We start from the raw sequence: 25,832 nt of genomic DNA, 5'->3' as shown, positions 1-25,832 counted from the left end.
GTTCTCAGGTGTCCATATGGAATGCATACTGATCTTGTTTCTTTCTTCTTTCTTCCTTTCTTTTTTAGTTTTTTATTTTTATAAATTCCACGCCATCATAGGACACTGCATGATGATCTTATTTCGTTTCCCTGGTTTTCTTCTTTATGAAGTGGCTTTTATTTATTATTTATTTATATTTGTATTTTTTCTTTTTATGACGGATAGGATCCATCATAAATTTGTAACGGATTTGAATCCGTCGTAGATCTATTGCAAACTTTCGACGGTTCACATCCGTCATTTGATTTTTGTTGTGTGGCAAATAACGATGGGCCAAAACCTTCGTTAATTTGATTTTGCGACGGACATGTTCGTTTGCAAATTCACAATTTTGGCATAATGTCTAAAGCGATTTCCAATTAATTTGATGTCGTAAGAGCGATTATATTCCCATTAGAGGTTCGAAGAGCAATTACGGGCGCGTCGGAGTTCCTTAGATTGATTATAGGTCCCAGGAGGTCTCAAGAGCAATTACGGATTGTTTAGAAGTCAATGGAGCGATTACGCTCACGGGAGCGATTAAGGGCCTCAAGAGCGATTACAGACCGATTTATAGTCACAAGAGAGTTTACGTTCCAGAAGTAGGAGGTCCTTGGTTGGCCTGATCCTCAGAGTCCTAGCCTTTACATGATCAATCTCATGTATTTTTTTATTTTTATGACAGATAGAATCCGTCATAAATTTGTGATAGATCTGAATCTGTCGTAGATCCATCGCAAACTTTTGACGATTCACAGCCGTCGTTTGATTTTTGCTGGATAGCAAATAACAACGGACCAAAACCGTCGTTAATTTGATTTTACGACAAACATGTTCCGTCGTAAATTTACTACTTTGACAGTCTGAAACGATTTCTGATCGATTGGAGATCGTAGGAGCAATTACATTCCCATTAGAGGTCCAAAGAGCAATTACGGGCGTGTCAGAGTTCCTTAGATTGATTATAATTCCAGGTCTTAAGAGCGATTACGAATTGATTAGAAGTCAATGGAGCGATTACGGTCACAGGAGCGATTGAGGGCCTCATGAGTGATTACGGTCACAGGAGCGATTAAGGGCCTCATGAGCGATTACAGACAGATTTATAATCACAAGAGCGTTTACATTCCGGAAGTAGGTCCTTGGTTGGCCTGATCCTCGGAGTCCTAGCCTTTACATGATCAATCTCATGCATTTTTTATTTTTATGACAGATAGAATCCGTCATAAATTTTATGATGGATTTGAAATCGTCGCAGATCCATCGCAAACTTTCGACAATTCACATCCGTCGTTTGATTTTTGCTGCGTGAAAAATACCGACATACCAAAACCGTCGTTAATTTAATTTTGTGACGGACATGTTCTGTCATAAATTCACAATTTTGACATATTGTCTGAAGCAATTTCTGATCGATTGGAGGTCGCAAGAGCGATTATATTCACATTAGAGGTCCGAAGAGCAATTACGGGCGCGTCGGAGTTCCTTAGATTGATTATAGGTCCCAGGAGGTCTCAAGAGCAATTACGGATTGATTAGAAGTCAATAGAGCGATTACGCTCATGAGATCGATTAAGGGCCTCAAGAGCGATTACGGACCGATTTTTAGTCACAAGAGTGTTTACGTTCCAGAAGGGGTCCTTGGTTGGCCTTATCCTCGGAGTCATTCTAGCACTTGAAAGATCAATCTCACGTATTTTTTATTTTTATGATGGATAGGATCCGTTGTAAATTTTGTGACGGATCTGAATCCGTTGCACACTTTCGACGGTTCACATCCGCAATTTAATTTTTGCTGTGTAGCAAATATCGACGGACTAAAACTGTCGTCAATTTGATTTTGCGACGGACATGTTCTATTGAAAATTCACAATTTTAGCTTATTATCTGAAGCGATTTCTGATCGATTGAAAGTCGTAGGAGTAGAGGTCCAAAGAGCAATTACGGGCACGTCGGAGTTCCTTAAATTGATTATAAGTCCCAGGAGGTCTCAAGAGCAATTACGGATGGATTGGAAGTCAATGGAGCAATTAAACTCACGGGAGTGATTAAGGGTCTTAAGAGCGATTACGGACCGATTTATAGTCACAAGAGTATTTACGTTCCAGAAGTAGAAGGTCCTTGGTTGGCAAGATCCTCGGAGTCCTAGACTTTATATGATCAATCTCACGTATTTTTTATTTTTATGACAGATATGATCAGTCGTAAATTTTGTGACGGATCTGAATTCGTTGTAGATCCATCGTAAACTTTCGACAGTTCGCATCCGTCGTTTGTTTTTTGCTGTCTGGCAAATATCGATGAACCAAAACTGTCGTTAATTTGATTTTACGACAGACATTCCGTTGTAAATTCATAATTTTGGCATAATGTCTGAAGCGATTTCTGATCGATTGGAGGTCGTAGGAGCGATCATATTCGCATTGGAGGTCCGAAGAGCAATTACGGGCACGTAAGAGTTCCTTAGATTGATTATAGTTCCCAAGAGGTCTCAAGAGCAATTACGAAATGATTAGAAGTCAATAGATCGATTATGCTCACAGGAATGATTAAGGGCCTCAAAAGCGATTACGGATCGATTTATAGCCACAAGAGTGTTTAGTTCCAGAAGTAGGAGGTCCTTGGCCAGATCCTCGGAGTCCTAGATTACATGATCAATCTCACGTATTTTTTATTTTTATGATGGATAGGATTCGTTGTAAATTTGTGATGGATCTGAATCCGTCGTAGATCCATCGTAAACTTTTGATGGTTCACATCCGTCTTTTTATTTTTGCTGCGTGGCAAATAACGACAAAATCGTCATTAATTTGATTTTGCGACGGACATGTTTCGTCATAAATTCACAATTTTCAGAGTCTGAAGCGATTTCTGATCGATTAGAGGTCGTGGAAGCGATTATATTTCCATTAAAGGTCCGAGAGCAATTACTAGTGTGTTGGAGTTCCTTAGATTGATTATATGTCCTAGGAGGTCTCAAGAGCGATTACGGATTGATTAGAAGTCAATGGAATGATTACGGTCACGTGAGCGATTAAGGGCCTCAGAAGTGATTACGGACTGATTTATAGTCACAAGAGCATTTATGTTCCAGAAGTAAGAGGTCCTTGGTTGGCCTGATCCTCGGAGTCCTATCGTTTATATGATCAATCTCACGTATTTTTTATTTTATGACAGATAGGATCCGTCGTAAATTTTTTGACGAATCTAAATCCATCGTAGATCCATCGCAAACTTTCAATGATTCACATCCATTGTTTGATTTTTGCTGCATGGCAAATATCGACGGACCAAAATCGTGGTTAATCTGATTTTGTGTTGGACATATTCCATCGCAAATTCACAATTTTGGCATATTGTCTGAAGTAATTTCTGATCGATTGGAAGTTGTAGGAGCGATTATATTCCCATTAGAGGTCCGAAGAGCAATTACGGGCGCGTCGGAGTTCCTTAAATTGATTATGGGTCCCATGAGATCTCAAGAGCGATTACGGATTGATTAGAAGTCAGTGGAGCGATACAGTCATGGGAGCGATTACAGACCGATTTATAGTCACAAGAGCGTTTACGTTCCAGATGTAGGTCCTTAGCCTGATTCTATGAGTCCTTCTAGCCTTTACATGATCAATCTCATGTATTTTTTATTTTTATGACGGATATGATCCGACGTAAATTTTGCGAGGGATCTGAATCCATCGCAAACTTTCAACGGTTCACATTCGTCGTTTGTTTTTGCGACGGACATGTTCTGTCGTAGATTCACAATTTTTACATAGTGAAACGATTTCTGATCGATTGGAGGTCGTAGGAGCAATATATTCCCATTAGAGGTCCAAAGAGCAATTACTGGCGTGTCGATTTCCCTAGATTGATTATAGGTCCCAGGCGGCCTCAAGTGATTACGGATTAATTAGAAGTCAATGGAGCGATTACAGTCACGAGAGAGATTAAGTACTTCGGGAGCGATAACGGATCGATTTATAGTCACAAGAGCGTTTACGTTTCAGAAGTAGGTCCTTGGTTGGCCTGATCCTCGGAATCCTTATAGCCTTTACATGATCAATCTTACATATTTTTTATTTTTATGACAGATAGGATCCGTCATAAATTTTGTGATGGATCTGAATCCGTCACAAACTTTCGACGGTTCACATCCATCGTTTGATTTTTGCTGCGTGGCAAATATCGACAGATCAAAACTATCGTTAATTTGATTTCGCGACGGACATGTTCCGTTGCAAATTCATAATTTTAGCATACTGTTTGAGGTGATTTCTGATCGAGTGGAGGTCATGTGAGCGATTATATTCCTATTAGAGGTCCAAAGAGTAATTATGGATGCGTCAGAGTTCCTTAGATTGATTATAGGTCCCAGGAGGTCTCAAGAGCAATTACGGATTGATTAGAAGTTAATGGAGCGATTACACTCACAGGAGCGATTAAGGGCCTCAAGAACGATTATGGATCAATTTATAGTCACAAGAGTGTTTGCGTTCCAGAAGTAAGAGGTCCTTGGTTAGCCAGATCCTCGAAGTCCTAAACTTTACATGATCAATCTCACGTATTTTTTATTTTTATGATGGATAGGATCCGTTGTAAATTTTGTGACGAATCTAAATTTATCGCAGATCCATCGCAAACTTTCGACAGTTCGCATCCGTTGTTTGATTTTTGCTACTTGGCAAATATCGACGGACCAAAACCGTCGTTAATTTGATTTTGCGACGGACATGTTCCATTGCAAATTCACAATTTTGGCATAATGTTTGAAGTGATTTCTGATCGATTGAAGGTCGTAGGAGCGATTATATTCTCATTACCGGTCCGAAGAGCAATTACCGGCGCGTCGAAGTTCCTTTGATTATAAGTCCTAAGAGGTCTCAAGAGCAATTACAGATTGATTAGAAGTCAATGGAACGATTATTCTCACGGGAGCGATTAAGGGCCTCGAGCGATTACAGACCGATTTATAGTCACCAAAGTATTTACGTTCCAGAAGTAGGAGGTCCTTGGCCAGATCCTTCCATCTAGCCTTTACGTGATCAATCTCACGTATTTTTTATTTTAATGACGGATAGGATCCGTCGTAAATTTGTGACGGATCTGAATCTGTCATGGATCCATCATAAACTTTCGACGGTTTACATTCATCATTTTTTTTTACTGCGTGGCAAATAACAACAGACAAAATCGTCGTTAATTTGATTTTATGATGGACATGTTCTGTCGTAAATTCACAATTTTGACATAATATCTAAAGCGATTTCTGATCGATTGGAGGTCGTAGGAGCGATTATATTCCCATTATAGGTCCGAAGAGCAATTACTAGCATGTCGGAGTTCCTTAGATTAATTATAGGTCCCAGGAGATCTCAAGAGCGATTACGAATTGATTAGAAGTCAATGGAGCGATTACGGACTGATTTATAGTCACAAGAGCATTTATGTTTCAGAAGTAGGAGGTCCTTGGTTGGCCTGATCCTTGGAGTCTTTCTATTGTTTACATGATCAATCTCACGTATTTTTTATTTTATGACAGATAGGATCCGTCGTAAATTTTGTGATGGATCTGAATCCATCGTAGATCCATTGCAAACTTTCAACGGTTCACATCCGTCGTTTAATTTTTGCTGCATGGCAAATATCGACGAACCAAAATCATGGTTAATCTGATTTGGTTTTGGACATGTTCCATCGCAAATACACAATTTTAACATATTGTCTGGAGTGATTTCTGATTGATTGGAAGTTGTAGGAGCGATTATATTCCCATTAGAGGTCTGAAGAGCAATTACGGGCATGACGGAGTTCCTTAAATTGATTATGGGTCCCAGGAGGTCTCAAGAGTGATTACGGATTGATTAGAAGTTAATGGAGCTATACGGTCACAGGAGGGATTAAGGGCCTCATGAGCGATTACGGACCAATTTATAGTCACAAGCATTTACGTTTCAAAAGTAGGTCCTTGGCCTGATCCTCGGAGTCCTACCCTTTACATGATCAATCTTACGTATTTTTTATTTTTATGACGGATAGGATCCGTCGTAAAATTTGTAACGGATCTAAATCCATCGCAGATCCATCGCAAACTTTCAACGGTTCACATCCGTTGTTTAATTTTTGCTGCGTGGCAAATAATAACGGACCAAAACCGTTATTAATTTGATTTTGCGATGAACATGTTCCGTCGTAAATTCACAATTTTGACAGTCTGAAGCGATTTCTGATCAATAGGAGGTCGTAGGGGTCCGAAGAGCAATTACTAGCGTCTCGGAGTTCCTTAGATTGATTATAGGTCCCAGGAGGTCTCAAGAGCAATTACGGATTGATTAGAAGTTAATGGAGCGATTACGCTTACGAGAGCGATTAAGGGCCTCAGGAGCGATTACGGACCGATTTATAGTCACAAGAGTGTTTACGTTCCAGAAGTAGGAGGTCCTTGGTTAGCCAGATCCTCGGAGTCCTTACTAGACTTTACATGATTAATCTCACGTATTTTTTATCTTTATGACGGATAGGATCCGTCGTAAATTTTGTGACGGATCTGAATCCGTCGTAGATCCATCGCAAACTTTTGACAGTTTACATATGTCGTTTGATTTTTACTACGTGGCAAATATCGATGGACCAAAACCGTCGTTAATTTGATTTTGCGATGGACGTTCCATAATAAATTCACAATTTTGGCATAATGTCTGAAGCAATTTCTAATCGATTGAAGGTCGTATGAGCAATTATATTCCCATTAGAGGTCCCAATTACGGGCGCGTCAGAGTTCCTTAGATTGATTATAGGTCCCAGGAGGTGTCAAGAGCAATTACGGATTGATTAGAAGTCAACGGAGCGATTACGCTCACAGGAGCGATTAAGGGCCTCAAGAGCGATTACGGACCGATTTATAGTCACAAGAGTGTTTATGTTCCAAAAGCATGAGGTCCTTGGCCAAATCCAAGTAAATTTGGAGCCATTTAAAAAAAAATAAAATAAAATTCATCCTAGCTCATTTCAATTTTTTTTTTTTTTCTAGAATTCAACTTCTAATGCATGTGTAACTCCGTGTAGGTCTAAGCCACAACAACACACATCATTCACAAGTATATTTTAAGTTTCACTTCTTTTGCTTTTGAATGTATTGCTTGTATTTCCACATGCCTTCTTACTTTGTGAATTATATGAATTGACTTTAAATATACTTTAAATGTACTTACACTAGTTCAATTAGTTTTTAAGTGTGCATTAATGTCTTTTTCAAACAATTCTTGAAGTTTCATTGAAAAATTTGACTAACTTTTCAATAATGACCACGCATTACGCGATACAACTGATATATCATGCAATGACCAATATGTATCTGTATTCCAAGGGTATGATACATTACGCATGATAACAATACCGGAAATATTGGCTAGAACCATAATATCAATCTCGAACTAACTTGAATGCTGAAAATTCAAACAAATTGTTAGAAAGTGAGAATAAACAGTGCATAAGAGGAAAAAGGGACAAAATGGTTTTGGAATCCTGTAGTAAAATATCTTTTTGCCATTAGGACATTTTTGTTTACAGGGTGCCCATCAAAACCACCAACAAAGAGAAACAGAAAGAAGTATGATTCTATCCATAGATTTCCCACAACCAGAAGCCATTTATTTTGTGCAACACCTAAGTCGCAACAACCAATATGGCTGGAAAAAATGTAGAGGTCTTAATTGCCAAGAGCCAACTTCTTGAAGCTGATTATGCATTCCAATGCCCGTTCGAATTCAGTGTCCTCAAGGGCAATTGTGAAGCGGCAGAAACCCGGGATGCCAGTCCACGAGCCGCTGTTGATGCATAAACCGGTGGCGCAGAGAACAGCTTCCCGGATATTGGAGTCGGTGAGCTTGGCTTCATAAGAGCCACTGCTTGGGTCCAACCCTTTAGAGTGGCTGATCTTGAGGGTTTTCCCTAGATAAGCTGATGGCTTTGCAACCATGGAAACACCACCACAGCAATCAATTGCATCCCAACCACAGCTCTTCAGCGTCTGTTTCTCAAGGACATTAAGAAAAAGGACGAGTCAGCTGAAAAGACGTGTGAAAAGTAGTGCAACTCATCCCAGAATGTTTTTCAAGTAGGAAATTGCTATCCAAATATCAATTTACTGAGAAAGCAGCATTAAAAACTTTCTGATCAACTTGGAACTCTGTCAAGTTCACTTGGTTTTGCTAGGAGTTGGAGCAAGGTATTCAATAACGGTAATAGTGCTGTAATGATCAGGCTTATGGCCATTATGGGCCTATAACGGTAATAAAATAAATTAATTAAAAGAAACTGTATCAGCCTGTTACGGGGACCTAACGGCCATTACAGGCCTGTTATGGACCATGTTTTTCAGAACGGTCATTAGAGCCCTGTATTGCATTGCTAGTCCCACTGTTTTTTAATATCATGATTTTGAGGTCTTCCAAATAAGATTAGCTACTTTTAAGGTTGAAGCGCCATTTGAAAACTAAAGCTCAGAAATCAGGATTTACAGTTCTGAGTTTCAACTAAAATGGGACAATGAAAGGAGAACTGACTCATAAAATCAAAGTTAGGAATCAGTATCCTAAGCCTGGCAGACCAACTCAACTCGGTCAAGTTCTGAATCAATAAGCAAGATTTTGAAAAATGGGCTCGAGAGGCTTGTAGGGCCTTGGAATGGGAAGAAAGTACAGGGCACATGAACCATTAAAATAGCATTCAGCTGGGCCGGGAAAAAAAAATCAAAATGCTGAATAGGACGGCGGGAAAGACCCAGTTGAACCAGTTCAAAATCCAGGCTCCAACCCAGGCCCAGCCAGTTGACACCCCAAAATACTTTATGCCTTGAATGAAGAAACACAGAGAACATGGAGTCCAAGCCCTAGCAGCTAAAATGCATGACTAAAATTTCAAAACCGAGACCTTTAAAGCTTTAACATTGTCTGCTGTAAAGAGGAAAAGGGATAAAAGGGGAATATACCTCCTTTAAGCGTTTAGATCTACTCTTCAGGATCTTTTTCTGCTCAGCAATAGCCTCAGATAGAATCCCTGCTTTCTGCTCTCGCAAACCCAATAGCTTCTTTATAGCATACTTAACAGTGCTATCCGGCTTGCTCAAGCCGGGAAATGAATAAAATGATTCAATCAGAAGAGGCTGATTTAGAACCAGAAACCCGAATGAGAGTCCTCCGGTCAGCATCTCGAAAGACAGCCCCCCGAGCAAAGACACACAGAAACCAGAGTCTGAGCCTGTAATTTTTGATAAACTGTCTTCCAAATTCCATCTGCCCCAACCATCTGTTTCGAATTCCAGTCCTGAAAATGAAGTGTCAATCAACACCCTTGCTCCAAACTTGGCGCATAGAGACAGTATTCCTTGGATCTCTTCCTTGCTATAAAGCAAGCCCGTTGGGTTAACTGTTGGCCCTGAAACATAAACCCACGGCCTCTTTACTGTCCCAAGCAAACCTGCAAGTGTCTTCTCCGTAATCTTAAATCCTTCTTCTGGACTGGTGGGGATATTCCTGATGTTAGCTTTCATGAACTTGGCAGCAGACACGTAAGTTCCATTTGAGCCAGAAGGAAAGAGCAGAGTGCCACTTTCTTGGATGCAGCAAAGGACCATCTTGTTGAACAGAGCCAGTGGGGAGTCCCCACATATGAACTCTAAAGTACTATTTGCTGGGAACCCGTAATTGCTCTTGATAAACTGTTGGATCCCACTCTTAACATCAGTTTCGGATTCGCCCATGTTCTGTCTAGAAAAACTCTCAAAGACAGCACCCTTGATGGCTAAAGGAACAGGCAGGAAGCTTTGATCTGCATCCATGTGAATCAATGATGAATCCTTTGGTTCCGTAATGGACAGCTCTGCATCATTGAGGGTTGAAATGGCAGAGCTTGCAAAGCCAATCATCTCAGCAGATTTCGTCTTTGCACATTCCCTCTGCAGAACTAATAGGAGTTTAGCCAAATGCAAGGAGCATAAACCCTCAGGCCAATATTATACTTGTGTTATGAAAGTATGACTGTATGAGGAACAAAGGCAGGTGTGTGGAAAATTTCCACAAGCTGCTTATTAGACCAGGACTGCAAACCACTGCTTCAGGTTGTTTGCAAGGAAACCTAGGTTTCCATCATAATAGAATCCATGATCTCATCTATATGAGCCAGCAGAAAAAATGCAAAACCAACAAAAACCTTGCTTTGGTTTTTTGAATTTAGTCATTCATCAACACAGTTAAATCAATATTTCTGGAAACCAAAAAAACGAAAAGAAAAAAAGAATCACTTGAACTTCTAATATTCCAATTGCTAGAAGACAATTAAGAATAGAAAAACAAGTGGGAAAAAAGCAGTATTTCAGCAATACAGCCAATGGAATAAAGTTTCAACAAAAATTTCATCACAACTCAGAGCAATGTTCAAAAACTCAAGATTAAACTTAGAATCATTCTGTTGATTTTTCAAGTTCAACTGTGTTGAATCAATGAAAAGCTCACTGATTATAGACATCAATCATCAGAGTCATTCATTAACTGGGCTGAGTTTTTTACAGATAAAAGACTTGCTACTAATTGCCCGGCCAAACCATGTCAACTCAGTGTCTATAACTGAGCTTTTCAAACACTGTTCCAGAGAATTGAAGGCCTTTCAGCAATCAATAACCATTGTCAAAAGGGGTGGAAAAGAACCTGCGAAGGGGGATGACGGTCAGCAAGCTGAAATGCCAGAAGCTCATGGAAGAGGCAACCATAGTAGTACTGACTAAACAAAGCAGTATGCCCTTCTAGTAACTCAACGGTCTTGGATAGAGCATTAAATACGCTCTCTTCTTCAGAAATGACAAAAGCTACTTCCAAATCTGAATACACCTGAAACCAAAGTTATCATTCACTGTTAAAAGAATAATCTCAATGTAAGCAAACCACGCCAAATTAAAGCTTGAAGAAAAGGTATTCACCAAGATATCTTTATCTTTTCCTTTAAAAAAAAAGAAAAAAAAAGGGCTTTGACTTGGTCCAGTGAATGAAAACCTCGCTGATTTTACAAATTAGGATTTTGGATCAGAGATCAGCCAAATCAAGTTGAGTCAGGTGAGCTCCATGAGGATCTTCAATTTTCAAGAACTTAATATAGCACTATTGCAGACCCTTAACTCACCTGATTTTTAACTAGACCACACAGAATTGCTGCGTGTGAGGGCAGAGCATTCCCAGAAAGATATTTCAGTACCCCATTTGAACTAGGTAAACTTGATAGCTCAAGATGGTCAGATATGTCCAAGAAAAGTCGCGAACCAATGTCTCTAGTAGTGTCTAAAAGGTGCACAAAAGCAGAACTGGTGATTGCCTCAAAATGTTCCATGCCTGTAATGACAACTTGTGGTTTCATCTTCTTTATCAACTCAATCATTAGATCTGATTGGCGAGGAGCTTCAATCACAGTAAGGACATCATCTGCAGTCTTGTCATCCTGCAGAAGAAACATAATAAAACAATGGGCACAGGCGATTGAAGTGTCAGGAGCATCTCATCAGAAAGTAGGAAATTTAATGTTTTCAGGTTTTAAAAGTAATGGCAACTTTGAAAGGTAAAAGAATAAGAAAAGAGCTGCAATGGTACAGAACATTGCTGAGGATTTTAACACTAAAAACATAAATTTGAAAATTAATTAGCCAGGATGGAAACTGGTCTTGCAATTTAAAATTTTGGCCACGTCAAGGAAACACTTCTCAAATGTATAGAAGAGGTTCTGAATCCACTGTCAACGAGGCATGTGAAGCCTGCCCACAGTGATTCAAACTCAGCTGAATTCTTCTTTAACCAACGAGTTTGAACCCTGTTATATTTTACCTAAATTACAATAATTACTACTAATGCGATAGTTTTTTTTTTTTGGCTCTACTCACAAATGAAACCATATGAAATACAAACTAATGAATAAGGGCAGTATTTGTGGAGCTGACACTAGCAATATTCTTCTAATATGCATGGTGTCATGTGTATCCAGTCCCACATACGAAGTATGTTAGGCATGGATAGATTATAAGGGGAAGTCATTTGTTATTGAAGTCATGAATAATACATTCCTTTCCAGCTCATGGATATTTTGCTCATGTCTGACAAATTTATGGAAATAATATTTCGGTGGTTCTCCAGAAGGAAATCATGTATATTTGTAGTAACAATGTGCCCCAACAGGTCTATGATTAGGCTACAGGAAATGAAAGAGGATTATGGCGCCTGATAAAAATAACGTGTACACTTATTTCTTTGAAAAGTCACAAGCATTCTAGTAAGCACCATTAGAGAGAAAATATACTTATAACTAAAGTCTACACAGAAAAGCCATTACGAATTAATGAAAAGGCATAATCCAACCCTGACTTTGTCATAATGAAAATTTTACCCAATTAACCCATACAAGTTTTACATAGCAACTACAACAAATAACACATGCTTCAGTAACAACATTATGAGTTGAGATGGACATTTTTCCCCAAAAGCCAGCGCCATGCAGTTATATGACTCGAGCAATCAATTCCTCAGGAATTAAGATATCACTGCAATTGACCAAAGAGTAAATGCATAGAGGTGGCTGACATTAAATGCCCTTTGTCCCATGGAGATTCTGTTTTATCGTGCTCATTGGGAGGTCATGAGATTGCAGATGCATTGGCTAAGGATGATGTGATACTGCTGTTTTATGTCTCTTCACTCTGTATTCTCTGCATGCTCTCTAGTATTTCCTGATGAATAGATTTCTGTTATCTGTAAAACAGTTGTTACCATACAATATAATTCTCCTCCCTGAATTAAGCAGATTCCATTTAATGTCAAACAAGCAGGAAGCATAGTTTAATAACTGGTTGGTTAAATGAATCACAATGAAATAAACAAGCACTGCTTGGTTGTTTCAGCAAAGCAAGCAGTGCTTAAGACCAAAAGAAAAAAAAAGGGGAAATAAGAAGAGGAGTATATATGACTTGTTCCCATACCTCAATTGCCAAAGATGTTAGCCACTCCTTGGGCAAGTGCCTGGTCAGATGTTCGTCAACAATAGCCAGCCGTGGTGAAAACAGTCGAAGAGCATTCTCAATCGCCACAGCCCTTGACGGGAATACAACAACATTCTTGCACACCAGTGAAAATGGAGGAAGTCAGGATTTCTTTTCTTCTTCTTTTTATTTTATATTTTTTCCATTTTTCATATTACGGAAAAAACATTGAAAATATGGAAATCCCAAAAAAAAATTCCAAATACCAGAATATAATAAGTTCCTGTTTGTTTGACATTGCGGGACAACAATCAGTCATATTAGTTGAAAGATAATTCTATTGGCACCTATCAGAGACCTTAGCTCCAATGTATAACTCGGACACAGAATAATGAAATTAATTGGGCAAGTGCCTGGTCAGATGTTCATTGATGATAGCCAGCCATGGTGAGAACTGAGAACAATGGAAAAGCATTCTGAATTGTCATAGCCCTTGACGGGAATACAAGTATACAACAACATCCATGCGCAATAGTGAGAATGGTGGAGGTCAGTGTTTCTTTTCTTTTTCTTTTTTGTTTTCTCATATTGTGGAAAAGCATTGAATTGCACACAAAGTTTGCATGAACTCTATAGGAAAATATCAAACAGAACTACAGCAATCTCTCACAAAAATTCCAACTACCAGAATATAGTAAGTTTTTGTTTGTTTCAAGTTTCCATATTGTGAGACCACAGTCAGCCATATTTATTGAAGCATCATTATATTGTCACTTATCACTCCAATGTATAATTTAAACATAGAGAATTAATTGGAATGAAAATTATAGATTAGGTAATATAACACAACCAGGGACTAGAGGATCAACTGAAAATAAATGGAAAGTGATGCAAGACAACTTCCGGCAATCGAAATAAGGCCCAAGTGGACCCCACATCTGCATGATGGACATCTGTCCAGGGCATGATTAGAGAGTTTGATCACTTTTTGAGCTCCATACCTGCAAACATAGCTTAGAGTCAAATGGTGGGCTCCACATATGATCCACGTGTGGATATTGAAGAAAGGTCAAAATTGCAGCCTTCTAAAAGCCATATGGTTGAGTTTAGAGACTTGTGTTCATTTCTTCATTTAATTGCATTGGATAGTTATTTTAGCTCGGGTAGGTCTTTTTATCATTAGATTAGTTTCCTTCTGTGGTTGAAAGTCTTCTCCTTTATACAGTTATAAGGGTAACATTAAGGAGATGCATTATTTGATTGGATAAAAGATACCAGTTTCTGCTGGACTACAGTTATGGAGACTCTATGATGTAGGACAATTAACCACTTGCTCTAAAAGCTCAAACTGATATAGCATGGCGAATTAATCCCTTTATCTCATAGTCCAAGATCCAAATCCATGGGTTATGTCCTCGGCCGAACCCTCCTCGTGGGCCCCAAATCCATGGATTCTGCCCTACACAAGCCACGCATCTCACACGGCCTCCAAATCCATAGGTCATGTAGGTCACCCACCCCAAGTGTGCCCCTGCATCCCACAGGCTATCCCACTCGAACCTAGTGTGAAAATGCCCACACATTAATAACCCCTGCTGAGGAGTCTCGAACACGAGACCTCCTGCTCTGATACCAATTTGATACAGGACAATTAACCACTTGCTCTAAAAGCTTGAACTGATATAGCATGGCGAATTAATCCCTTTATCTCATACCCCAGGCCCCAAATCCATGGGTTAGGTCTTCGGCCGAACCTTCCTCGTGGGCCCCAAATCCATCGGTTCCACCCTACACGAGCCACCCATCTCACACGGGCCCCAAATCCATGGGTTATGTGGGCCACCCACCCCGAGTGTGCCCCTACATCCCACAGGCCACCCCACTCAAACCCGGTGTGAAAATGCCCCCGCATTACTCTACGTGATTATCCTTAGTCTTCCCTTCATCTTGTTTACTCTTTCCACTGGTTTTTCACCCATCCTATGCCTATATTTGTGATATGTGGCAATTGAAGTGATTGGGTACTTAGTTTTCCACTATTGATGTTCGGATTTAGTATATCTAAGCAAAACAGCTTAGCATCACATCTGGTTGCAGATAGAAACCGAATCTGAAGTTCAGTTGTTACATAGAGTTTCCATCATAATGTCATATCGTGGTTTTGCTTAGAATGTGATTTTCTGAATCAGGAACATATTCCAATGATTTTCTTTAAACAAAATAACAAACAATAACACCAACTGATCACTTCAAAAAAGAAAGGAAAAATAAAAAGAACAATAAGAAAGAAGTTCAAATTTAAAGGGAGACAGATGCTTGTGTTAGTGTTTGATGTGTGCACGTGAATCACCCAAAATAAGCCAAGCAGACTTGACTTGCCAACTTGCCAACTTGTCAATACCAAAATAAATAAATAAATAAATAAATATTTGAGAAAAGGTGTTAGGAAAACAAAAAGAAAGTTATTTAACCATCTTACATGTAACTTTATAATAGTATTCATAAATTTTTTAAGCATAAAACACGAATATCTGAACATTCTTTCCAGTGTATATGCTTAAGGGTATAAAGTCTAGGTGTTGCATAATTTTATTTTTTGTAAAGTAACCAAATTTTATTAAGGAAAACTTAGAGACAAACTACATCAAACGCATGGGGAAAGATGCTGATAGATCATCGCATACATTACAAGAAGACATTTCTCTCCAGAAGTCAAGGATTTGCTCCTACCACAACCCTTAAAGATTAACAATCCCCCCTTAGGTGTGTTACATGTGTATAGAAGTTAAATCATATTTAAATAAGATATCTCGGGTAATATCACTGTTGAGTGAGAAAATTCACAATATAAGGGTCCATAGCCCTGGCCACTTGCACACGGATTCCCCATTTGCACTTGCGGCTTGTGTTGGGTGGTATTTCTATCAAAAGGAAGGTGCTAGTCTTTCCTTCAAACCAAGCGAACAATGTTCACGCAAAAATCTTCTTGGCTTCATCTCGTGGCAAAAGCCACAGGCTTTTGCCCTTTGAATGAGTGCAATTGGTCTTATGCAAAAGGGCATTCCCAGACTGGCAAAAGGCTAACACGACAGCCATGTAGCACTTCCAGTCATGTTTGTAAACCTATGTGATACTTCTAATCGCCTAAGGCACCAGAGTTTATTTCACAAAATTTGTAACTAGGTTAATACTAAACTGATAAAAAGCACCCTTGCGTGCATAAAGGCACAAATGTCTCCTCGCATTTCTTGCTAACTGTAGAGGGAAACAAGTCTTTTATGATACAAAATTACAAGGAAGAAATTCCAAGAAATGTCTGGAAGCACAAAGTAAAAGAACCATTGGAAGATTCATCAACATATACTAATTTAATGAACCATCTTAATGATGGTATACCATAAACTTGGCTATATTCAATAAGAAGTAATTGCAAACAAATGATATCACTAAAACAATTGATCGAGAGAGTGAGGGAGAGAAAATTAGAGAGAGAGAGAGAGGTAATTAAAAGCCAAGCGAAAGGAACCCAGCCAGAAACCCAGGTAGTTTGAGAGATCGAGAGATTCCTCGGGGATTTCATCTTTGAAGGGAGAGAGTTGTGGAGATAAAGTCAGATCGAGAGAGATTCTCCATGAGAGATTAAGCCCTTCTTAAAGAGAGAAGTTGATCTTCCATTGAGGCTTCGAGGAGAGGAGCTGATGGGGACATCAAAGGACCTACTCAAGTGTACCAGAGACGGAGACGACCCCCCACATTAGCATAACTTTCTTTATGGATGGGAGATGAGTTCCAGATGGGGCCCATCAAGCCATTTTGAAGACCCCACATGTATTGGACATGCATCAGGAAGACCCTCACTTTAGGATGATGCATGTGGGCTGGTTGCGCTCTCACACGAAGATCTACCTGGCTACTGTGTTTTTCACGGCACTTCTCTTATCTCTTGGAAGTATAAGAAGTAGCTACTGTTTCCAAATCCAGCACAGAAGCTGAGTATCGGGCGATCTCCGCTGCGTGTAGTGAGCTTGTCTGTTTACGTGGACTTCTTTCTGACTTGAGCATTCCTCTGCAGAATCCTACTCCACTCCATGTCGATAATCTAAGTGCTATTCAAATTGCCTCTAACCCGGTTTTTCATGAACGGACGAAGCATATTGAAGTTGACTGTCACTTTATCCGCGAGAAATTTCAGTATGGACTCATTTCTCTTCCACATGTTGCATCCCATGATCAGATTGCAGACATTCTCACCAAGTCCCTTACTTCTACACGTCACTCATTTCTAGTTGGCAAACTATTACTTGTCGATGACCCGCATTAGTTTGAGGGGGGATGTTAGACGGGCTCACATACCTTGTATAGCTAGTATACCTTGTATAGTTTGTTTCCATAGATAGAGGATTCTGATTTTATTATTTTACTTGTATAGATGACTATAATCTCTATATATTCAACCCCTTTGGGTTGTCTTAAATACAGAAAACCTTTCAGCTCCTCTCTGTTTGCAGGAAGGCCATTGCAAACTTGTGACTCCATATGTAAGAAGGTTTTTCGCCTTCTCTCTTAGCAATTGGCCCCACATTCATTTCTAGATGGATCGTTGGATCTCAGATAGGCCTCTCTTCTCTCTTTTCCCAAGCTTGGCTCAAGTCACCTCGGATAGGTCCATTTTTGCAACCAATTGTTTCTATGATGTGGGGTCTACGATCTGGTGCCCTCCTTGTATGAGAAATTTGTTAGATTTTGAGAAACAAGACTTCCTCAAGCTTCTGGAACTTTTGAGTGTTGTTCGTCCCTCCTAAGGTATTGAAGACTCACTGATGTGGTCCGTGAATAACTCAAGTAGGTTCCTGGTCTACTCGTTGTTCAAGCTTCTCTAATGCAGGGGCATTTTCACACCGGGCTTGAGTGGGGTGGCCCATGGGATGCGGGGGCACACTTAGGGTGAGCGGCCTATGTGAGGTGGGTGATTCGTGTGAGGCGAGTCCCATGTGATGTGGGGCCCACCGGGCAAGGGGGGGTGTGGCGAAGGACCTAACCCATGGGAAGTGGGGCCTGGGCTATGAGATAAAGGGATTGATTCACCACGCTCTATCATTTCAAGAATTTTAGAGCAAGTGGTTGGTTGTTCTGCATCAAAAGTGGCATCAGAGCAGGAGGTCTCATGTTCGAGACTCCTCACCGGGGGTGATTAAAGCAATGGCATTTTCACACCATGCTCGAGTGGGGTAGCCTGTGAGATATGGGGGCACACTCGGAGTGGGTAGCCAGTGTGAGGTAGGTAACTCGTGTGAGGCGAGACCCATGTGATGTGGGGACCACGACGGGGGTTAGGCCAAGGACCTAACCCATGGGAAGTGGGGCCTAGGCTATGAGATAAAAGGGATTGATTCACCGCGCTCTATCAGTTTGAGCTTTTAGAGCAAGTGGTTAGTTGTCCTACATCATTCTCAGTGGTCCCCCTCTAGCAGGGGTTGCTTTCCTTGCTTTGCTTGGTCTTAGCATTTGTTTGACTCCTTGTTAGGGGGAGAATTCTCACTATAGACAATGTGAAGAAAAGGGGGATAGTTCTGTCAACTTTGTATGGAACGTGCGAAATCAATCAACCACCGCTTTATCCACTACCCCCCTTCATCCATGGGGTGTGGTCATGCATTCTGGCCCTTTTCCACACTTCATGGGTCATGCCTTTTGCTACCAAGGATCTACATTTTTCCTGGCACAAGGGAGACGCTGGAAAGGACCACAAAGCGTTTGACCATCATGGCTTCCTTTTGGGTCATTTGGTGAGAGAGGAAAAACCACTACTTCCAGAATTCCTCATCTTCTATCTCTTGGGTGGTGGCCTTCATTATTGGGGATGTTGTGGAGTGGTTGTTTTGTCTCTCGATTCTTGACCATTTTATTCCTTCCTCTCTCTTTGGGTTGTAGTAGGACTAACTTGTTTCTTTGTCTTGCGCTAGTTTGTTTTTATTTCTGTTTTTGTTGTCTTTGTTTTCTTCAGGTTGTAGCAGGTCTTGCATGTTTTTCTTTTCACCTTTGGCATTTTTCTTCTAAAATTTTTTGTTAATCTTAAAAAAAATTGCAATTAATAACCCACTCAGACCTACAGCATCAGAATGTAAGCAAGCTTACCCACACACCATAACTAAAAAGAGAATAAATGAAAGAAATGAGTGAAAAACCGAACAAATAGTAGTTTCTTACATTGGAATTAACAGGTACATGATGATATATCCTCATAAATCCTGCAATAAGATCGCGAAATCGTGTGCTTCCAGCTGGAGGCTGATAGGGAAAAAATGAATTCTCTTTCAGAACACTGGCCAGATAAGCTAGGAATGGGATCTTCTCATCAGCTACTGAATCATCATCAAAAGATAAATCCAAGGAACTGCTGATGTCTTGGAAGCCATTCTTGAGAAAATCAAATATGGTCTTGACCTGTCAATTTACAGCAAAGTGTCAGCCATGTGCATTTGTGCACCATAAGGTTAATAAGTATCTGCCTATAAAACAAATTCAGTGCATGCCTGATTTGGTTGGCGAAGTTGGCAACTGTAAACTGATAAAGAATGTGAAATGCGACCACCAGACTTCCCATAGGCCCAGGCTGTTCGAGCACAGATAGGCTGATCACCAACAAGCCCCATGAAGAACTCAAAACGATGAGGGCTATTCTTCTCAATTTCGACTAAAGCTGAGATGTCTGTATCAGTGGCCTGAAATAACATGTTTATAGTCGTTACTTTCCTTGGAACAGCTATTGCCATGACAGAAATTGCACATTAAAGAGAAACAAAGATTATATGTCGATTAAAAGAAGGAATCTGTACAATATGTTAACGTGGGAGTTATTCTATGCATGAAGTGCATTTTGACAGATGGCCAGAAGGCCATATATTTACCAAAGCTTCGAGGGGTACATACCTGAATTACTTTAGTCTGCCAAAGCTTTGCAATGCGGAAACCACGGCGTTCAAACAAGCGCTTACAAACACCTTGACCAGGACGGCCTCCAATATTGAAGATCATGATACCCATGGGTTTGATAACAGCAATGCCCTCCTCAACTGCCCTAGCAATTAGACCTAAGCCAAACTGATCCTCAACAAAACCCTGAATAGAAGCAATAAAGATATATTCAATATAAATTCGCTGAAGCTGAATACAGATTAAATAAAGGAGAAAGATACATCACTCAGTTTAACTTAAATGACTGTTTGATTTAATATGAAAATCAAAGGCCTTACTGTACAATTGTACCCAAGCATATCTTTTAATTGACATTCAATCTTCACACCTTGTTCATTACAGATAGGGAAAGGGGGTAAGGAATGTCCACTATAATTGTTCAAGCAAAAAGATTATTTCCTCAAATAAGTTGAGTTGTGTGATGATAGGGACCCCTTATACCTTAACCAGGGCAAATGATTGATAAGTATTGCATTTGACTTTACATTGGAGATATCTTTCAGGAAATACTGAAGTTCGATGGATACATAATCCTTCAAATATCACAATAGCATCAGTGTAAACAATTTCAGTTTCAGTGACCATCTATTCCTCTTTACGTAAGTGAAGCTGGACCTGATGCGCTTCTGGTACCATCTAGTAAATGTGTTTTTTTTTTTTTTTTAAATAACTACCATCTGGTAAAGGTTACCACCCACGTAACTCAAAATATATGCATATACGTCGATCAATCCACATTTGCAGAATGATGGACACCACATGGATGCACCGATGTCTGTAAATGGGCAGAAAAGGATGTTTCTGGTCAACAAATCTATGCAATTTTTTAATTCTTCTGTACATTTGTTATTAAACATTTGTTTCTGACATCCAAAACAAGTGAAGGATCAGATAGTTTTTAACTACCAACCGGCATGTTTTTTGCATGATTCTAAAGCTCGTTGGTTTAACTCAAAACTCAGCCGAGTCAACTCAACTCCACGAGATTTTGAGCCAAGTTAGCTGGGAAATTTGGTTGCCTGACTCAATCCTGACTCAGGACAACTCATTAAGTCAACTCAACCACTTGGTTGACTCGTGTGACTGGAACCAAGTCACTCGGTGAGTCACAATGTCAATATTAATAAAATGTAAATGGGGAGGGAGGGAATCAAACCCATGACCTCTGCTAGAAGAAAGATGAACTGAAATAGACCATTGAGTGGCTTGATGACAATATTTGCAATTGATATTACTTAACTATGTTATCAAGTCCAGTCAGGATGTGTCTTCGAATCAAACCGACCTGGCTGAACATTGAGTCGAATCGAGTTTTTGGGTTTTCAAACCATGGTGTCACGGGTCACTGATAATCCAAGAGGTGCACCCATAATATAAAAGTCTGCATCCATCGTCATGTGCACCAATCCAACAGTTTGCAGGGATGCTATTTACAAATTGGAACCAGAAGTTCAATGACTCGTAGACCTAAATAAACTCATAACATTGGATAAAGTTGTAGGAGGATAATCAGCCACACTTGCATTAAATAACTACATGTTAGTTGATTGTTGCTCCAAGATTTTGTTATAACTGATACATATCATTCAGGTAGCCTATCCGCATCTTTATGCTCTTGTTTTAAGCATATGAGAGAATGTCTCCATTCTCTGGATCCCACACAAATTTTTCTCTTATTCATTCATTATGAAATAGCTTAAGTGGAGTGTTATTTAAATGTAAGAAAAGTTCTCCGTCCACTTCCATTCTCAACTTAAGCCGTTACCACCCACTCTCACAGTCTATATATTTATGAAGAGAACTCACAAATGGAGCATGGGTACAAACCAGCTAAAAACTGTTATCCATGCTAGAAAAGGTGCTACCACCTTATAAGCTCTGCTAGCCAGTAAAACACAAGTAGATCATCATCACCACCTCCGTGAGTGCTGAAGACTCAGTTTCTGAATTCCCAGATATTTGGATAAGATTAAGGATAATGGCGGCCCCTTCTCCAAGATTTGAAACCCAAACAAACTTGGATTTGAACTTTAGAAGTTCTGCAAAATTCATAGTGAACATTCCAATTGGGCATCAAATTCAACTTGTGATGATGTGAATTATTTCTACATGATTATACTTAAGAGCAGTAAGAACCTGTATTCTGAGATTTTTGACCTTGAAGTTCCGCCGAACGTAGCCTTGCAATAGTCATGTAAAACAGGATTCTTTTTTTTTTTTTTTTAATGGCAAAACAGGAATCAATTATTTTACCAATGAAAAAGCATTTACTCCCCCAAAAGACTCAGACTAAATCAAATGTGCTCTAACACTTATTTGAAGGTAATGCATTAGAAATTTACAGCACTCAAAACTTTCGCGCATGCCCTCATATGAGTTAGACATTGGTGCACACAAAACTTTTATGAAGAAATTATCCATTGACCAATACAAACGAGGAGATTTCCTTAACAAGTATAAGGAAACATACAAGTGCACATCAAACAATAGAAGGTTCTGGAAGCCTCTTTAAAATTTTGGACTTAAAAATCTGGATGCTAACAGATTGCAAAACAATACAATTAAAAAGAAAATAACATATTGCAAAACATCAACTGAAGTGAATTAGTAGGAAAAAACTAACCTGGAGCGCACAATAGTTACTCAAGGAATATAAGAACTCCTCACTGGCATTTTCAGTAATCATCTTTGACATAGCCTCTGGATTTGGGTTGAGAATCTGAAAAAAAGAGAGGTATTCATCAGGTTGAGGTGACGAAGTAACAGACACCATCGATTTGTTTATGCTACCATAATATTTTCTGGGCTACAAACTCCCCTAGACTCAGTAAAGCATAGGAAAAGAAATACATGAATAAAAATATTACTTTAGCAAAGACAAATGACTAGAGGACTTCAGGTATTAAAAGTTGTGATACCTGAGGTATGCATCCAACAATTCGTTCGAGCTGTATGTTGTGATCCCTACAATAACCTAGCAGGTCAGATTCATGGAACTCCACCCTATCAAGCAAAGTTTTCTTCTCTCCATCATAGATAGGAAGCCCATTTTCATCCAAAGCATTTAAGTATAAATTAATCCGAGCAACTTTGACTGCCCTTGGGTTTATATCAAGACCGTAAACCTGCTAAGTAGTCATGTCAGTGCTTCCTAATGAATTACAAAGGGGCTGTCTAAAAGAAGAATGATGATGCACAGAAACCCAAATTTCTACAATGTCAGCATATATGAAGTTGGCAATAAAGATAGAGAGCATTCCCTGAATTAAATAACAACACCAAGGCAAGATCCATGTTAGTTGTCGCTCTGAAAACTAATCTAATCAGGCATGGGGCAGAACATGAATCAAAGAATATCTGGCACAATGGTTAAAGTCAAGATACAACAAACAACCTTCAAAGGGGACCACTTCTCAGCAAGAGCTATTGATATCCAGCCATTTCCACAGCCAAGCTCGGCAACCGCCTTGTCCTTGAAAATGGAATCGGGATGCCTGTTTATTCCTTCATAAAAGGTGAAAGACCAGTCTTCCGGTATAAAAATGCTTGGAATCTCCAACAATGTCAATTTTTTTCTCTCCTGGTAACCTGCAAGCAGCAAGGGAGGGTCTCAATCTCAGCCATGCAATAGCTAGCATGCAAATTGTACAGACTCCCATTACTCGAATCTATTTGTAAAAAGAGGCCAACTGAATGCAAGTATCAGAATTTACAACACAGAGAAGCAAGAAAGAACATGTACCCATCACTAACCTCAGATAAATGTACATTGACTGTGAACCAAAATTTGCAGATAAATAGAATTTTTGTCTGACTTTTAAGGAACAGTGATTGATCCATTAAAAATGGAAAAAAAAAAGAAAAGAAAAGAAAACGAAAAGCTACAATAACTGTTATTCATATAGAGGTCCAGTTTAGTGGTCTTTGTCTCAATTTGACAGAACAGTGGTTGATCCATTAAAAATGAAAAAAAAAAAAAAAAGAAGTAGAAGAAGAAGAAGAAGAAGAAGAAGAAGAAGAAGCTACAATAACTGGTATTCATATAGAGGTCCAGTTTAGTGGTCTCCTGACTCCCATTGGTTGCATGGTATAGGACACCACTTTTCATGGTGCGGTCCCATCATTTTCCATCAACCGGAGTAAGCAGATTATTGACAGTCGCACATACACCACGAGAGCTGCCAACCATGCCATTTAGCAATTCATTCTTAAAACAATTATAAAATTCACTGAATATAACAAATAAATGTAAAAGAAAATTAGAAATCTATAAATGTAAAAGAAAATTAGAAATCCACGAATGTTTCAAGCATATGTTGCCTCAGAAGAGAAAACGAAGGAGAATCCATGACATGTAATTCTAATACCAACAGATAAAATGAAAAGAAAAGTTAAATGTAAATGACTTCATCTCAATTAGATAAAACCACACTGAGAAACGATCACATTCGACACTGTATACAAACTTTCACATTAGAGCCCATCTTTCTTTCCCGTCGATCTCAAATGTGTAAGATATCCTCGTCGTGTAGAAGGCATTCACACCATGAAGATTACATGGGACGACAGTTACACAGGTCCACCCATTGGATGGGCCATGCTGTCAGAATTAATTGGACATCCAAACCTAATGACTGGAACAGACTAGTTAAATACGTGCGAGGTGATTTCCATGGTGGGGCCCACCTTATGCACAGATCAGATATCCTACGCATGCGACTGTAGAAAGAAGTGTATGTGAACGATTAATATACAGTGCCTTTACTTGATCTCCTCTCTCAACAGTACTTACTACAAAAGAATTTTACAAACAGAGAAAGAAATTTCAGAAATTAAAAGGAAAAAATAAAAAATAAAATTATAGGAATACATTTGAGATAGAACTTGTAGGAATCACCTACTCCAGAAACAAAAGCGTGCCATTATTAAAATAGTACAAAGCTGTACTATTCCATTGCGAAAAAAAAAAAAAGAAAAAAAGAAAAGAAAAGGAAAGGATGCTTCTATCAATCAGCGTGGTTGTATATATCAATTCATAAAGAAAATGGAAATTGAGAAAGATTTATAGAGAGAGAGAGAGAGAGAGAGAGAGAGAGAGAGAGAGAGAGAAAAGAAAAAGACAAAGGATTAAATGATCTCAAATGCCATTAACAAACAGAACAGGAAATTCATCCATTTCACACACACACACAGAGGAACCAATCGCTGTAAAGAGAGAGAAGGAGATCAACCTTGGAAATCGGCGAGGAGGACGTCATGAATGCGGAAATGGAAGGTATGGAAGCAACGATCGGAATCTTCCTTAGAAAGGAAGCGATTCTGAAGCGAGGACAAGAAGATCCTGGCATCAGCTCTGGAGTTAGGATCCTCCAGCTTCTCTAGCACTGATTTCAGAGCATTGTAAGCAGAATCCCCTGACTTCTCGCACTCCTTCAAGAAATCCTCCATCCCTAACAGCATTTCTTCCCTCGCTTTTTCTCCCTTCTTCTTCTTCTTCTTCTTCTTTTCTCTCTTTCTACAGAAATAAAAAATAAAAACACACGAAAGAAAGGCGACGGAGAACTAGTAAACGGTTGAGAGAGAGAGAGAGAGAGAGAGAGAGGGGGAGGTGGGTGTGGTGTCAGCCGTTTGCGGATGGCGGGGCTTTAAAAACGGGACGCGGATTTCCTGCGAAAGGCCTGCGCAAGATTTTGTGTGGGGCCCACTATGATGTTTTTGAAAAAGCCACTCCGTCCATCCGTTTTTCGACTTCATTTCAGCACATGCGACCAAAAATGAGGAGGATTAAAGACTCAATTGGGCCACACGAGAGGAAACTGTGGGGATTTAG

The 25,832-nt window shown here is 39.5% G+C and overlaps 1 protein-coding gene across 1 annotated transcript; it reads right to left on the bottom strand.

The window, feature by feature from the left end:
- Nucleotides 1-7,529: 7,529 nt before the first annotated feature.
- Nucleotides 7,530-25,579, bottom strand: LOC131236656 (methionine S-methyltransferase). Its single transcript, XM_058233973.1, has 12 exons — nucleotides 25,234-25,579; nucleotides 23,397-23,590; nucleotides 22,921-23,127; nucleotides 22,626-22,721; nucleotides 19,958-20,146; nucleotides 19,561-19,749; nucleotides 19,235-19,471; nucleotides 13,028-13,162; nucleotides 11,191-11,502; nucleotides 10,722-10,901; nucleotides 9,008-9,973; nucleotides 7,530-8,047 (listed from the first exon to the last, which is right to left on the bottom strand). The coding sequence occupies exons 1-12, from the start codon at nucleotides 25,460-25,462 to the stop codon at nucleotides 7,727-7,729; spliced, it is 3,255 nt and encodes a 1,084-aa protein (XP_058089956.1). The 5' UTR covers nucleotides 25,463-25,579; the 3' UTR covers nucleotides 7,530-7,726.
- Between the last annotated feature and the right edge of the window lie 253 nt (nucleotides 25,580-25,832).

This window comes from Magnolia sinica, chromosome 2 (assembly GCF_029962835.1).
Source record: "Magnolia sinica isolate HGM2019 chromosome 2, MsV1, whole genome shotgun sequence".
Classification (NCBI taxonomy): Eukaryota; Viridiplantae; Streptophyta; class Magnoliopsida; order Magnoliales; family Magnoliaceae; genus Magnolia; species Magnolia sinica.
This window is presented reverse-complemented; position numbering and strand designations above follow the sequence as displayed.

Bases quoted from the DNA above. Each gene is read 5' to 3' on its own strand.
- LOC131236656 (XM_058233973.1), bottom strand. From the start codon at position 25,462: ATGCTGTTAGGGATGGAGGATTTCTTGAAGGAGTGCGAGAAGTCAGGG. The intron at 22,722-22,920 runs GTATCACAACTT...TCTTTTTTTCAG, and splicing joins TTGTTGGATGCATACCTCAG to ATTCTCAACCCAAATCCAGA. The intron at 19,750-19,957 runs GTATGTACCCCT...ATGTTATTTCAG, and splicing joins GGCAGACTAAAGTAATTCAG to GCCACTGATACAGACATCTC.